Source organism: Pyxicephalus adspersus, chromosome 10 (assembly GCF_032062135.1).
Source record: "Pyxicephalus adspersus chromosome 10, UCB_Pads_2.0, whole genome shotgun sequence".
In the NCBI taxonomy this organism is placed as follows: Eukaryota; Metazoa; Chordata; class Amphibia; order Anura; family Pyxicephalidae; genus Pyxicephalus; species Pyxicephalus adspersus.
In genome coordinates, this window is record NC_092867.1 from 14,720,761 (window position 1) to 14,738,164 (window position 17,404).

At 38.2% G+C, this 17,404-nt stretch overlaps 1 protein-coding gene across 1 annotated transcript in view; it reads left to right on the forward strand.

Annotated features, from left to right (window-relative positions):
• Positions 1–8,017, forward strand: part of GLRX3 (glutaredoxin 3) — a 25,035-nt gene extending 17,018 nt beyond the window's left edge. The window contains exons 5-11 of the mRNA XM_072423755.1: positions 1,331–1,503; positions 1,584–1,645; positions 3,151–3,208; positions 3,318–3,370; positions 5,373–5,412; positions 6,440–6,532; positions 7,748–8,017. Of these exons, the coding sequence (XP_072279856.1) occupies positions 1,331–1,503; positions 1,584–1,645; positions 3,151–3,208; positions 3,318–3,370; positions 5,373–5,412; positions 6,440–6,532; positions 7,748–7,798 (530 nt within the window). The 3' untranslated portion in view covers positions 7,799–8,017. The remainder of the gene's footprint in view (positions 1–1,330; positions 1,504–1,583; positions 1,646–3,150; positions 3,209–3,317; positions 3,371–5,372; positions 5,413–6,439; positions 6,533–7,747) is intronic.
• Positions 8,018–17,404: the final 9,387 nt, after the last annotated feature.

Consider the following 17,404-nt stretch of genomic DNA (forward strand, 5'->3'; position numbering starts at 1 on the left):
TTAGTTTTACGACTGTAAATTGTCAGACTTGGATCTTACCTTCAATGAACAGAAGACAACCCTTGCAGTGGGGCTTCTAAAAAGCACTTTAAATCACTTCCAACACTGTAGCATTTGTATGCATTTCAGTGCAGCTGTCCAAATATCTTAGCCATAGTTTACCTTAGCTTTGGTATTCAAATGAATTTGCATTTGAATAACTATAAATGCATTTCAATGGCAAGCACAGCATTTGTCAGGAAAAGGCTGCATTTGACTGCAGCTTAAAAACACATCATAGGGGCATCCTGCGTTCAAATTAACTCCGTGCAAAGCAAGCTGTACTTCCATGTGCACTGCTCAATGAAAGCCAAAAGGATTTTGCTAACTTGGATTTGAGGTGCATTCCAAAGCTGCTTAAAATGCTGAAAACTCCTGTGGACACTTAGGGTATGTGCACACGTGCAATAATAGGATTGTGAAAGATCCTTTCCGATGACAAAAGTACATACATAGCACCGTTCTGTTCTATGGAGAGGGGAGGGAGGAGAAAAACGGAGCGACACTTCGCTGTGCTCTCTCCCCTTCACTTTCAGTACAATCGTTCATTGTTTGTGGATCCGCCAGGTTGAATCCACGAACGACGAGCACTGTACACACACCAGATTCTTGTCAGATCATCTGATGTGTACGTAACCTTACTCTTGCCTATTACAGCCATCATTCCCCTGGCAATTGGCTTTTTTTTTTCACCCCCTGACACTCCAAATTATGATAGGCCCCTTGGTGTCCCCCTTACATTGCAGGACTGCTGGCCCTGCATTTTATGTTATGATGCCAGAGGCCTGTAACTGAGGAATGAGGTAAAAGCTATTTAAAATTGTTAATGGATGATATTAATAGTTCAATACAATACTAATTTTCTGGTGGAAAAGTTTGGTTATATATTTTTTTTCATGTTTTTTGTACAAAAGCTCTTTTGTGTACCTAAAGATCTCCTTGTAATCCCTGCTACTTGGACCCTTGTCACCTAAGATGCAAAGGAAAGGTCTGTACGCATAGCAGAAAATCTCTCTTTATTTTCTGTGATCTGACAATTTGTTTATTGGTGAATATGAACAAAGCAAGACTCTGCCTTGATCTTTCATAGCCCTGGTGATTTCTGAGGGTCGTTTCCTGGCAGTAACAATCCAACGTTGTTAAAAAAATCAAGCTGAGAGCAATGAGAAAAACACATGATAAATACTATACAGTTATATTGGACTAATCGTACAATTTGCAGCACACACCATGGGAGGTGATTGTGTGAAACATTTTTTTATACTTGACTTCTGTGATTTGTGTCTTGCAGGATTCAGCAGACAAATCATAGGCATCCTTAACAAGCATAACATCCAATTTAGCAGTTTTGATATATTGTCTGATGAGGAAGTGCGGCAGGGACTGAAGACATTCTCCAACTGGCCCACTTATCCCCAGCTGTATGTCAATGGAGAGCTAATTGGAGGACTGGACATTGTCAAGGTGAGTGAAGACAATTCTTTCCTGTGTCATTCTATTGCCAGGATACAAATGTAATACTTAACCAAGTCTCTCATTTACAGGAGATGGAGGCATCAGGGGAGCTGGATACTATGTGTCCCAAGGCCCAGAGCCTGGAAGACAGGTACCAGCATTCTTTATATATAGCATACTGTGTGTCAATAAAGAAACGTATGGGGGTTTTAGCATAATGTGGGATCCTTAGGGTATTGCTGGATAGTTTATCTTGCCTTCCATGGAATTTTTATTATTAGCTAGATATGCAATTAAAATAATGAATAAAATGTATTTGTGTTCAGCCAGTCTGATGCTTTTATTCTCACCAGGAAGCTTAACCTCACATTCTCTGCTTTAATTAAAGGGTCAGTCCACCCAAACAGTGTTACCCCCCACCCCTTTTAGCCGGGTACACTTTTCATAAACCACCTGGCTGTTTTTGGGTGGTTACTGAGGAGTTGGGTCACAATTCAGGGGCTTCCACCCGTCTACAATTTCTTCCCACCCAGCTTAAAGAACTGCCTGTGTTGAGCACTGCGGATCTACCCACTACCAGCACCACACAAATTGTTCATATTTATGCAGAGTGCCGCCTGTACAAGCCTATTCTAAAATCTTTTGCCATGACAGGCTGACAAAAGTAGTTGTGTGGTATTTTAATTTTCCTCTGAAAAGCCTGTAGAAATATCTTTTTTTACCCAAAAAGGAAGCTATTTTGTACACAAAGGTGCACCAACTACGTAAATATTTATTAGGGCCTCTGCTAAGTTTAAGTTGCAATGGTGGTGTTATGTTTTTGCATGTCACATGGAACAATTGGCTTCTGTTTTAGAAGACATCCAGCTGGTTGGTAAAGTGTAAATGAATCAAGAAAACCACCTGCTGAACAAAACTGTCTCACTATCAGTTTTGAACATTTAATATTTGTTTGGCTTCCATTGCTCAGATGCTTGGACAATCCTATTGATAGCTTTTATTTATTACTTAGTGTTGAGTTCATCCTACTGCCACTAATTGGCTTTTGGGAGGAGTTCTAGATCTTTCCCCACCATTAATCAATCATATTACACAGCGCTGTACATTAAATAGGGGTTGCAAATGACAGACAGTGACACAGGAGGAGGAGAGGACCCTTCCCCGAAGAGCTTAGTCTAGCTATATAGGTATAGCCTTATCTTCTCAATATAAGCCAATTAAGGAGGACCCCAATCCACCTAACAGATGATTGGGATATAAATTGAGGATTGCACTCATCATGCAGCAATCTATATATATATATATATATATATATTTATTTATTTATATTTATTAGGACTAATTGCCTTGTTTCCATGTTGGGACTGCTTTGGGCAACATTTACTTATGTTATTGAGCGCTGCTTATGCTGCATAATCCATTTTACTATTTGTTTTGCTGCATAGAACAACTATTGATTACTTTATTGTCCACCCATCATCTCATTTATTCTCACACATATCGTGAGACATAAGACTTAAACAGATGAGCTTCAGATTTAATTGGGGAAATGGCTATTTTTCTACATTCCATATAAAAACTCAAAATTTGAAATAGTTGTAAACTGTAAAATATATACATGGTATTATTAATACTGACTTTCTCTAATTGTTTCAGACTCAAAGCTCTTATTAACAAAGCTCCAGTTGTCCTCTTTATGAAAGGCAACAAGCAGGTATGTGTGTAGGAATGTATGTAATATAGTATGTAGTATTTTATGTATTTCAGAGAGGGTTTATTAACACAAGTACTGCATAACTACGCTGTTTTCTCTGTGTCTCCAGGTGGCCAAATGCGGATTTAGCCGTCAGATCTTAGAAATCCTCAATAACACGGGGTGAGTCTGGAAGCATCTGTGGTTGGAGAGATGTAATTGATATGCTTTGTTTGCCTGTAGTAAATAGTAATGTGCAGCTCCGGTTATTGACAACATGTCATTTTTGCCTGTCAGAGTTATTTTTCTTTATAGCCGGTGATTTATCCTGTTGTGCTGCTTTCATTTGTATTACAGTTTAATTGATTGGAGTTCTGTTGCTTTGCTGGCCAGCGATGTCAGATATGGCTCTTGTCACATTTCATAGTTTTCTGTACTGATGCGTGTAATGTTTTATTACATTTACACGGACATGAGCTTTGTCCCCTTTTTCAATCTACAAAGGTCTTAGTTGCCACCTCCTAAAAAGTACCATAAACACTAAAGAACAACCAAAAGGCCTATAGTTGTCTTATTATGATTACAGTGTGACTGCCACACAACTCCTTGCTTCAGGTTGCTTCAGTTTGTCCACAAATGATGTAAGTACATCTTGTGTAAACCAAATACTTAAGTGACATCACCTCTGTGCTGTATGTACATTGCTCTGAAGAAATAATAATAATAATAATATTAAGGTTAATACTAAAGACAAAACTGTGGGGGGAGACTCAGCAGGTCCACCCAGTGCGGGGTAAAAAGAAGAGGAAGCACGGATACAAAACTAGACACCCTGCACAAGATAAGAGGAGCAGTTACTAGTCTTTATTATAAGAAACTACATCAAAGAGGGAATGTTTTATGTTTCATTGCTACACAGATCTGGAAGAACTATGCAAAGCACACCAAGCTGCAAGTAAGAAAACATAAGTCCGTTTTATTTAGACAATAATTTTTTATGAGTTCACCTTTAGAAAATTTCTTCAAACTGTATTTCTTAGTAGTAGAAATCTTCTCAGTAGTCTTCCATGACCTGTGTGGGCTGAAATCTACCCATTTATCAAGGCTGCATATACATGCGCACAAGAGTGACAGATGAAGGAATGCCTGCTTTACACATATTTCTGTTCTGTTCTATGGATTGAGGGGAGAAGGAACAAGCGGCATCACACTGTGCTCTTCTCCATTGACTGGTACAGTGGTCACTCTCAGTTGGACAGATTCATGAACGACGTCCCGTGTCCACTGTACACGTCAGTCTTGCCTGAGACGAGCCTGACCATTTGTATCTGGTGAGAATCATCTCACATCTGTACAGCCTAACTGTAGCAAGCTAACATCAGGATTTTACATAAGTTAGTGTTGCTGCTGGTCTGTCTTTTTTATTTGCAGTGCACTAGACTTCCTGTAACACAGCAATACTGTACTCTTTACATTGTAATGGATCCTACAAAGTAATACAAAGGACATCAGCTAGCTGCTCAAATCAGTTTACTATTTCTGAGCTAACTAACAAATCTGAGCTATGTTTACTCCAATTGAGTAGCACTTAGAATATGGTAGAGTTTTTATTTAGCATGGGGTCTTTCTTCTGATATTTGAATATATGCTGGTAAATGCAGATAAATGTTCTTTTACTGCTCACAAAGCAAATCCTGGAATTGAAGAAAATGTGAGTTTTGCTGGTCTTCTTTAGCCCATTGTTACAACCTAAAGCAGACTTTCTCAACCTTTTTACCATGGGGGAACCCTTTAAATAACTGTAAGCTCTTCAGGGAAACCCTTCTATAATTACTATATTCACAATATTGGCGTATATTAGCATGATGGGCAATAGGAAGAATGCCTCTTATATTGCTGGCTTTTGGGAAGAATGTCACCCTTACAGAAAGCCAAAAAACAGTTATTGGAGTCCTTTATACTGAACCCGGAATCATAAATTTCTCATTTTTCAAGGAACCCCTGGAATCCTGGTTGAGAAACACTGACATAAAGGGCCATTATGTACACAAGTATACTTGTTTACATAAAGTCTACTTTTTTTGCAAATTGCTTAGATATTTGGTAATATGATTTCTGCATTGAATTTTGGTGCTTATAATCTCCTAGATTTACATGTTAACATTTTCTTTCTTTTACCCTGCAGTGTTGGCTATGACACATTTGACATCCTGGAAGATGAAGAGGTGAGCTGGAAGACATTGGACAGCAAAATTCCAAAGAGTCAGCTATACTAGGCTTGTTTATGGCATTCTAATGGCCGTGACATTGTCCAGGGTGCCCATGTCTAATAATAAACCAAACAATTTTCTATTGTTCTAAACAAAATATTTGAACTACATGTTCACTTTGTTGTGTTACTTAAGGCCAGGTAACAAGTTAGGATGTAAGCACATTAGCCTTCTGGGATGTGGAAGAAATACCCAGAGGAAGCATGTCCAGACTTCATAGGAACTTAATCTGAATGACACCATATTATAGTGCCAACTTTTAAAGAGGCTCTAATACCTAACCATGCAGGGCAGAACAGCAACGCCTTTTGATTGCCTTCCAATTCCCCTTCCCAATGGTATACTTTCTGATGCATGGATCTTTATGTACCTACTGTAGGATTCTATTATGAGTAAGCTCTAGTTTACACCGGAGGATATATTTCTCCCCCAATGTGACAGTACTTGGATCTGGTGATTTGCCACCTTTATCTGATTACCTCTGCATGAAAAAGACCACTACATTATAGCATGGTAGAGTGGCAAGGTGGCAAAAAAAGCACAGACGGGAATATACATAGTTGGGCTAATAGGACTGTCCCCTGATATTTCTTAGTAGGTATTGGTTATATACAAAAAAAATTGAATGATTCTTTTTAAACATTTATGATATTTCTCTGATAAGCTCAGTAGAGAGCTCAATTACCACGTAACTTTTTATATTTTGGGAACCTCATCGCTAAAACCCACCTTTAGGAATTTCCATTTATTTTGAAGAAAATCTGTCTCACACTTGGTACATTCTCCATAAGTGCGGGTAGAAGAAACATTCTGCAATGAATTTGAGCCTCTCAATAACTGTTGATGCTGAAGCACTGGATATCCCGAGCTTAAGGATCATTAGGGGATACCACAGATTACTGAGCATCAAATTCCCCTAATGTAAACACCTTTTACTTTTGATCGATTTTACTAATCTGAACTTTTCTACTGGTCTTTTAAGGTTCGACAAGGATTGAAAACATACTCCAACTGGCCAACATACCCACAGCTGTACGTAAAGGGAGAACTTATTGGTGGCTTGGACATTGTAAAGGTAAACTTGTGTTTTGTTCACCAAAAGTTCCCCCCCCCCCTCCTTTACCTAAATTTAGAAGCAAAGTTGAACCTGATGTGGAAGCTACTGATTGATGATGTTTCCTCTGTGTGTTGTACTTAGGCACCTGAAACCCAGTGCCAGGCTGTTTGGCATGGAACATTTGGTGCCCAAAACAAACCAAAATAGTACAAGATGATCAGTAAAAAATCATCTGTCTTCCAGTTAACCCTTCAACTTAACCCCAGACCTAAAGTCTAACTATAATTTTACCACACCTAACCCCAAACCTAAGGTATTACCTGAATAAATTAAGGGGGTCACTATATTAGCATGAATTCAGAATAGTCCATTGTTTTCAGTTACGATTTGCTTGGCTGTGGAGGTGCAAAAAAAAGATAAATTGATCCAAATGAGATGCACCCTCTGCCAAGAATTACAACTTTATAAAATAAGGATAAATATTTATAGTGAAAGAAGGTTAAATCAATCTGTGCTAAGCACAATAAAATCTGAAAGGATTTACATGTCTCATTCAGTCATCTATCCTAAAAAAATGAATATTCCTAATTTCAGGACATTGGGTAAAAAAATAATTTCTTTATGTCCCAAAACAGCTAGATTTACACAGAGAGCTGCTGTTGTGTGGTGTGTGTGTATATGTTTATATACTTAGTTGAGGGATAATCCTAACCACTTGGTGGCCAAGCTATTGTTCAATAAAGAATTTTTGAAGTGTATGCCCACCATACTCACTTTAATCCTAAACGTAATTCACAGTTATTTTGCTGCAAAAGTTTTGCAAAATTCTGGCAACTCAGTAGTGTAAGATGTGTCTTCTTTTTAAAGTAATTTAGGCATATAATCCGCAAAATGATATTCACACAATACAGAATGGTCAGAGCCACCAGCATTGTATTACAAGACCCGCTTACCCCAAACGGATAGACCTTTTATGTACAGATAGGTAGGCAATGGAGGATTCACAAAATTTTCCCCCCATGTTCGTCACTTAAACCTCCTCCCACAAGGTGGGCTCATCACTCCTGCTGGCTACTACTTCTGTTGTTTTTCTATACTTAAATACAAACGGTGTCAACCTGTTGCAGAACCCTATGCAGCAAAGATAAAGCAAAAAAAAAAAGTTATATCAATCTTTACTGACAGAAAGCATTTTAACAATCTAAATATTTTTTTTCCTCTTCCCCCACACAGGAGATGAAGGAAAGTGGAGAGCTGGTTTCAGTACTGAAAGGCGGACAATAATATATGGAGGTGCCAAAGATGGGACAAACTCTTGGAATCATTCTCATTGAACCTCATTGACCTCATTGAACTCTCCCCTTCTCCTCTCTTCTTTAATAGGTCACAGCCTGTACGGGATGCTATATAATTAGCAGTAGATACTACGGTGCTCCTAAGCATTTATGTGAAAATTATTAAACTTCAGAGATCTTTTAATTTAATAAACCAGTGTTACAATCATTTCTCGTTACTTGTTGTACATTATATAAAAAGTGATTTACATCAGTTTGGATAAAACTATACATTTTACTTATCCTTATGTTGACTTTATGTTCCCAACTTACTCCCACCCAAAAGTGAAATTTGTAGTAGGTGCTGAAGAGTTCCTCCATAGGGCATATGAGGGACAATCTTACTTGATGTTGTCTTGAATGTATTGTGGTTCTATAATATCTGTTTGGTTAGTTATTACATTTAATGCTGAGATCATCAAGTGGGTAGGAACAGAGCAAGAATCTATGGCATGTAAATTCAGCCCAGTGAGCCCAATCTGTATCAGAAGTACTTGGTATTGGAATTATGCAAAATACATTTTTTTATTTTGTAGCCATATAACATATATAAGAAAAAAAGTGAATGCAGCTTGTTAATATTTACTGTAACTGGAAATTGCATATAAAATAGTAAATATTACCCAGTGAATGTACAGTGAACTTGTTTTAGATTAAAAGGATCTTTCTGAGAACTTTTGTATTCCAACCATTTATAATGAACAAGATGAAGATTCTTTTCTCCCACAACGTGGGGCTTTTACCTGTCATCACTCAGAACACTCTTGGAGGCTATTTGTTCCATGGTTTAGAGACTTGGCATAAGCTGAATCATGATCCTGAGCGACATTGAAGTGATCCTGTTCTTGGCCATTGAGTGCAACTGGTTCACTTAGCTCTCCATTAGAAAAGGAGTACCCCAATAATATGAAAGTATATTCATTCCTAGTTCACTCACTATTTTTTTTATGTAAGCAGTACAAGTTCCTAAATTTGGTATAAAATCTTCGAAATACAGATGGTCCAGATGGTACAGATGGAGTTACGATAGTTGGAGTTACGATATTTAGAACTTATGATGATGATACTGATACAGAAGTTTCATGTGGAAGGCAAAATGTAACACCAAATGCGGTACAATACGTTGGGAATGTATGCATCTCCGGCCTTATGGGATGCCTCACTTTCAGCAGCGATCGAGAAAATTACAGTATATAGTACTACATCATGATCAACATTCTTTGAGACTCCTGGGTAGGCTAGGACCGTTTTTGACAATATTTTCAGGTTACAATGGGGTCGTCGTAACGCATCTCAATCGTAACTCGAGGACTTCCTGTATACGGTGCAGAGGGAGGAGCAGACAAGGTGCAGCACCCATATGCTAACCAGTTATACAGTTTGGGGGAATAGCAGAGTAACAGAAAGAGGAGTTCATCAGTCTGCTGCTTCTCACTGCAGCCACAGGCTAGGGAGGGGACAAGTAAGTGTTTATCCTACACCTCAAGTTTTTTTTTTTTTTACTACCTCCATCTTGTTTATTTTTTCTAAAATTAGGGATTTATATTGTTTGAAACCATGAAATATACAATTATAGACATTATATCACTACAAGTGTTAGGGAGTGATTGGTGATAAATGCTGTGCTCAGTAATTTTATGGTCTGCTTTTTGCAATACAAATTTCCATTTTGTTTATCTGGTGCTTATAGAGGTTTCTTGCAGATAACCCCCAACAAAGCCCTTGTGACACCAGCCTGAGCTGTTACCATCTCCCCTATACATTCCTCTTTCCAAGTGCTACAGTCCTGGGTAGGAGCTCATGTGGAGAGCATAGGGTATCTATGGTCTGGCTCTGGGTACACCCTTGGGTGGTGTACAATAAGGGATATTCTCCACATAATATGGAAAACAGAATGGGGTTTGAAGGAAGCAGATGTACGTGTGGATAACATTCTTGAGGCATTCAGAACAGATCTGCAGGGGATGTATATGCAGAATACGGTAGTTCTGTATAATCCTGTTTCAATTAAACACCTAAAGTAAATTTTAATGATCAATATAATAAATATTACAATCATGAGTTTCCCACAAACCTGGCGTTGGTCTACAATAGTGACGTCTTTTCTCTCAAACTTAAACATAGTTTAAACATTCATTTTAATTATTTTTTTTTTCATTTATAATCCACATCTATAATATGTATCGGATTATATAATCGCTCAGCCGGACTTCACTACTACTTTGTAGACTTTAATCCTATAGCAGAAGGTAACATTACTATGACTAATATATGTAACACTGAATTTTAATAATAAATTCAAATTTACATTATTAGTATATGTCCAGCTACAAAATACTTTTAACCCTTCTCCACTCTATACAGAACTAAAATACCTAACTTTCTGTCTGAACCCACAAGGGAGAGCGTTTTCTTTTGTCTTTGTTCTAAAGACGCAATGGGAAATGAGAGGAATTGTACCAACTTTTTATCTCTGAGTTGTCTCCAGAACAGGTAACCCCATTGGAGGATTTTTCCTCACCTATTGCTGTGAACACAGCGTGGATTTATCCTCATTTCCTGTCTTAGTTTACCGTAGCTAAACAATAAACTAAGAGGTCAGTGTGAACAGATAGAAAAACAAACTTGACAGAGGGTCTGAACGTTCTGTACTTTATCCAAAATAAACAGAACTTCTGATTAAGGGTTCACTATTTGTTATAGTTTTATTAGATTAGCTTATACACTTAGTCTTACCTTCATACATATATTTATCTTAATACTTCTTATAAATTTGTGCAATAATGACACATATAACAGGTTAATCTGGCATTCAGTACTTTGGAATACAAAGCCAAACAAAACTAGGCATTGATAGAGGAACTATAATGTTATCTGTACTTAAGAAAATATGGAATATTGGGCTGGGTCCGCTCCTCCTCGTATGTTATTCTTTGTACTTGCTTATTACCACTATTACCCTGCATTTATATAGTGCTAACATACTATGCAGCGCTGTACAAAGTCCGTAGTAATGTCACATCCCTTCACAGGTAAAATGTCATATGTGTATGTAGGTGTGACCCTGCATGAACTGCTTTCCCAACTGCACATATATTACTTTTGCTTCCAATGGGCTCTTTGTGGGTTTATGTTCTGCTTATGTTGCTGCTTCAGACTTACAAAGTGCTGAATATTCTTTCATGATCCAGGGTTGGGTGCCTGATTGTTCAAACTCCAGCGCTGGTGCATTAAAGAAGTTGGAACAATCACATTCCATATCCATCTTTGCAACATTCTTTATTTCTTTTGTGGCCGGTCACTTGTTGGCCAAGCAGATCAATAGTTATGTGCGTCTGGGAGGGTTGGCTGTGCTCGTACTTTAACATTATGCTGCTGAGTGATTTTTCCCTTCTTGACATTCCTCATATGCAACATGTTGAAATTACCATGTTGGTGTAAAGTCATTAAGTGAACCTGTCTTTGATCTAGACTAAATTTAGGATTTACCTGTAGGAAAGAGACTTTATTCTTACCTATCCTGCTGTCTGCACCTTCTAACGCTGCTTTGATCAGTAGAAATAATTAGGGATAAGCAAGAAAGCCTTTGACATTCTCACGACATTCTCACGAAAATTTCTTTAAACTTCTGATGGGTCCGCAATATTTTGGCGAACCGATTTCGCGGATCCATCGGAAGATCAAGGAAATCTTTACAATGCAGCCGTGGGAATCCTCCTGTGCACGATCCCTGATCACTAGAAGTCAAAGAGGGCAAGTCCGGGGGTCGCAAACAGGAGGATTCCCACGGCTGCATTCATTCATGATGAGCACAGCAGCTGGACTCCCTAGAGAATCTCTATCCACGAACACATACTACAGGGCTGCAAGAGCAATCAGGGGAGCGGAGCTGTCAGGATGACATTCTTCTCACTGGCCAGCAATGTAAGAGGCATTCTTCCTACTGACCACCACACTAATAAATTCTGAGCTGTGGATATAGGAATTAGAGCCGGGCGTTCCCTGAAGACCTGAAAGTTATTTTAGGGGTTCCCCTATGTTAAGAAGTTGTAAAAGTCTGCTATATCTACATGCAAATATTTTAGCAGCTTAGTCCTAGTAGGCAGTAGTTGCTAATAATTATTTCCTCAGTTGCAGCATATGGATTTTATTATGTTTCAGATGAGGTAGTTATAAATGGATTTATCTCACGATCCAAAATATTTCAAATCTTCCTTGAAGCTGAATCATTTTTTACAGGAGAAGAAAGTTAACCGGCATGAATATTTCAGAAGCTATAGAGCATGTTCTATTCAGATCATTAATGGGTGCCCAAATAGTGAATCATGTCTGCCGCTGGGCACTACTACCTCAGTGAATACTTTTTTAATGTTTCTTTTCTTTAAAGAATAAAAAGAATTACTAAAGATCTCCACAGGGTGGTGCTACTGCCAAAAAGATAAAATGGATGCAGTTCATAGTACATGGCACCAGATGGCAGTAGTGTATAGAAATCAGCATGCTGGGGTGTAATTCTTAGCAGTCTGATCCAATTTAACTCATCATAATCTATACAGCCATAGGGATCTGTAAAACATGCTAGCAGTGTTGTAATACAAAGTATAATTTACTTATATCTTTATCCTAATTTAATGAATATAAAGATGATGGAATTAATATTATAACTGGCACAGATCCTAGTATTCCTAATTTCCTTGGTGATTGCCCAGATCAGGCATTGAAAGTAATGCAACCAAATTCATTCACTGCTCTTTAGAATTCTTGCTCATTAAAGTTCACTATTTTTTATGTTTTTATTAGATTATCTTTTACATTTGGTTTTACCTTCATACAGATATTTATCATAATACTTCTGCAATAATGACAAATCTAACTAGTCTATCTGGCATTCAAAGCCAAACCAGACCAGGCACAGATAAAGGAACTATAATGTTATCTGTATTTAGAAAAATATGGAATATTGGGCTGCGTCCTCTCCTCCTCTTCTGTTATTCTTTGTACTTGCTTAATATTATTAATAATCTGCATTTATATATTAGGAAGTCATTAACTGTCCCTCAAAGCAGCTTATCATGTAATGTCCCTACTATAGTCATATGTCATTAACACACTCCAAGGCCAATGTTTGGGGAAGCCTTACTGAAAATTTTGCAATTTTGTCATTTGTATTCAATGCAAAGTGTCAACAGGTTTGTTAATTAGTAGGTAAGAATCTATTATTGCAGAAGTATGTGTTCCACTTTAAGGTCTCTATGTTGCCTTTAGTGCACTTGGATATTATTATTAAACAGGATTTATATATCACCAACATATTACGCTGTACATTAAATAGGGGTTGCAAATGACAGATAAATACAGACAGTGATACAGGAGGAAGAGAGGACCCTGTCCCGAAGAGCTTACAATCTAGGATATTCACATTTATTTAAAGAACTTAGCGCATGTGCATTGCTTTTCTCAATAAACTTGGCACTTCCTTCTCTCCAAGCAGCCGCTGATTCTTCTATAAAATGCCACAAACTGCTTCATTTATACTCATGTCATGATCTCCCAATATTGTCTGATTCAGGATCATGCAGCTGTATCATTGGGCTAAAGGATCAAAGTTTTACCAGCACTAAAGTCACCATTCCATCTCTCTCTCCATTTTGCAATCATCACGTCTCCCTTCTCCCCTTGGCCATTGGCAAAATGCAACTTGCAGCCTTGTGTCTTGCGAATGGCCAAAGAGAGCAAGCATAGAAGACTGGATGGCAGCATTGAGATCCATGCAATGCTTTTATCTGAAGCAGGCAGGAAACACAATGAGTTCTTTATTAGTACTGCGGTTGGACAATCAGTTGCATAGAGTAGACTTCTAAAATGCGGAAAATCTTGGTGCCGGTAGCTGGGCTTTACAAATCACATTATATCCAATTAAACAAACCCTTGCACTACATAGGTATTAGTGGATCAAGGAGTTAGTAGAGTCAGATCATAATGAATGAATAGAATTTGACTTTTGCCACTACAACTATTCAAAAAGTCTTTTTTTATGTTTTGTAGCTGGTGTTGAATGTTGAAGGCTTCTGGATGAATTTACTTCTTTATGTGTGTAAATCAACATACAATCTATTCTTTTTCCATCTCAAAATTATTCAATTACACACAGCAAAGTGTTCTTTTGGACCAAAAGGTGACTTTTTTATCTTTGGTAAATGATAAGCAGGTGACCCTTAAAGGGACGTTCTCATGAGAGATTATGACGGCTGCCATTGCTGAACTCTCCTATAAGAATGTTAATTGTTTGGCTGGTTGAGCTGCTGACCCAAAACAATTACAGAAATGAGGAATTCCTACACCAGGCTTATTCCAGGTCTGTAAGTCAGACACAACCACAAAACTCCTGAAATGTAATTATTAAATATGTCCATCAGCCTAGATTAAACCCAACAGGACTCTAGCTTGGAACATTTATGAGAAGATTGTAGAAGGGATGAATACATCTCAATGGTCACTTTATGGCGTTTGGAATTTCCAATTCTTTTTGCAGCTGTGATGTATGAATTAAAACCAAAGGGACCAATCAGAAGTTCCTTTCTTTCCCATGTTTGAGCTTTGGATTTGCTTTCATATCTTAAAAGAAAACCAAGAGTCAGCCTGAGGTCACAATGTAGCTTGAGATACGGCTTTGATTAGAAGAGTTATAAGTGTCATATCAAACATCTACATAAGTATGCTGCCACCGGAATCTGTAATAAGTGCTAATTCTCAGAGTAATTATCACAGAGTTACGATATCAAAGACTCCGATTAATTGGCTCATTATTGGTATTTTATGCATGTTATCGCACGGATGAATCCGCAATTGCCTAGACAACTCCAAGAACCGGGATTTCTCTCTGCGTAACTTCAGGAATCTATAGATGGCCTGGGGCAAATTCCTTTTTATAACATATTTCACCCCTGACAGCCTCTCCGTTAAATATTGAATTACTGTCAGTTCTTAAAAATAAAATGGTCACCCCCATGTTTTGTTGTAAAATAACATTAAATCACGGAATATCCATAGGAAAACCCTCTTTTGTATGATACATCTATTAACCAATGTGGCCATTTTTTTACAAAGTCACATATGTTAGCTAAACTTGCCTACAGTTCAGATTTTGGTAAAGAGCCAATAGGATCAGGTTACAGTTTCCTTTTCCAGTTTCCATCAATTTATTTAATTTTTTGTAGAAATTAAATATATATGCCAAAAAGCTGCCCCCATTTTATAAATGAGTCATTTGGTATACCATTCCCTTTTATGGGGATCTGTGTCTATAGGTAAAATATGTGTACCTGTGTATGTTCATATATACCACTGGGGGGAGCTCCAGCTCCACATGTCCTGAATCACATTTCTGATAAGTGTTGTCAGTTCTCACAATCAGTGTGCAGCAGAAGATGACTGCAATGCCAGTTCCCACATAATCCGTTGATGATAAAAATTTAGCGCAATGAATAATTCATTAAAAATCTATTTGTATAGATAACGCAGGTGAGATAGGTTAAGTGCCTCCAGTCAGAACTGTAGCATCTTCCAATTCTTGTTGTTATTTTAAAATGTTGTAGAATAGAAAGAGTTCCGAAACAAAATATTATTCCTCTTGTATGGAGAAAGGGTTAAAGGGCCATTCCTCCTAAAACCCATATGTTATTTACAGGTGAGGAGTTCCCCAGCTGGTCTATTTTTATTTTATTTAGGATCTCCATCTTTATTTTGCACAATGTAAAAAAGATGAAAATAAAAGGGAGAAAAGGGAGACCCCGTTGTAATAGAAGGGGCAAGGTACGCCTATATGAATAAAGCTTAGGGAGATCAAAAGTGGTCCTCCAAGATCAGGATTGGAGATTCACTGCAACTGAAAGGTGAACTTTGGTGTCATTTTAAAAGTACCCCTACAGTAGGGCTTCCCTTGCACTGAAAGGGTTAAATGCTCATTTCCTCCAGGGTACTGTTGGAAGCACTTTAGCTTATTTTATCTCTAACAATGCTGGCAGCCGGTGCTCTCCTTTTCTTTCCGACGTTCTGGGTCTGCCGCATCCTCACACTGCAGGAGCCCCGGTCCTGCATTACACATGGAGATGTCACATTGCCTGCAATGGAGAGCGCACCAAAGGGAAGCTGATCTGGGAGACCCATGTTTCAGAGAAGAGTTAAACCTCCCTAAGTTTAAAGGACCACACTATCAAAATATTATACTCCGCTAACAGTATTGAGTTAATACTTGTAATGGGCCTGATATATTACGCTCTACAAGACTGGAGAAGATAGATTATCTATCATGTGTGCAACTTGGAATCAATCTGGTCCAGGGTTAAAAACATTTGTCAACTAATAAATAATTTTAGGAAATCCATTCCAGAATTTCTGGATCACCCAGGTTCTCCCATTACAGTGTACCTTCAGTTTTGGAGAAGTTTAATAAATCAGGCACAGTGCCTTGGAGGCTCCCATTACTTATTGCGGTCCAGTAAAGGATTCCTATTCTCATTTTCAGGTGTTTTGGCCTCAGCTTTATATATTTTTTACACTTACAGACCAAACTGTTCACAAAAAGAGCCATTAGGACAAACACTCCCGGCAGAGCTGACAATGATCAGCTTTTATTCTCAGGGTTTTATTATGTTTACAGGAAACTTGCTGCTATAACTGCTTAAAAGGCAGATCCGCTCGAAGTCCCCCGTATGGATCACAGGCTCAGGGAAGTGGGCGGCTTGCGTCTCTGTGGGCGGGTTCTGGCATCATGACGTCATTCTGGGGGGAAGTTTCCTCCCCTTTCAGTGACACTCGGCTCCCCCACATGTGCGGTCAGGAGTTGGAAAGAAAAGAACTGAAAAATGGGAGGGACCAGAATGAAAGTATTCTAAAGAAGTGTGATATGGGTGGGGCCAAAATGACAGCAAAGAGGGAAACTTTAAAATGGGTGGGGCTAAGCCTGCAAGGGAAGAGCTGATAAATGGGTGGGGTCAGTATGACAGTGACAAGTGAAATGGGTGGAGTCAGTATGACAGTAAATTGTGAAATGGGTGGAGTCAGTATGACAGTGACATGTGAAATGGGTGGGGTCAGTATGACAGTGACGTGGAGACAGTATAACAGAGACAAGTGGGGAACATTTAAATTTGGGACCAGAATGACAGCAATATGAAGAACTGGAAACAAAAACCCAGATAATTATATAACAAACAAAAATAATGAAAATGAACACATACCAAACACAGACCCCAGAATAGCCAAATTCATCAGCTTTGTGCTAAGAAAATCTGGAACAAATGAATGCCTGACCACATAAAACTTTTAGCGCCCGTGTAATTCCTTCCATTATTCATTGATACAAAATGCACATGTGTCTTTCCCTCAACTTTTTAACTATGCAAAAGAATTTATTCCAAGCCAGTAAAAAAAAACACCATTCCTATGTAGATCATTTATTTTTAATTGCACCCATTAATTATGAGTACGTCTTTGTGAGGAATGTGGTTATATTACAATGATACATCAATAGTGTCAGATTAAAGCTTTCCACTGA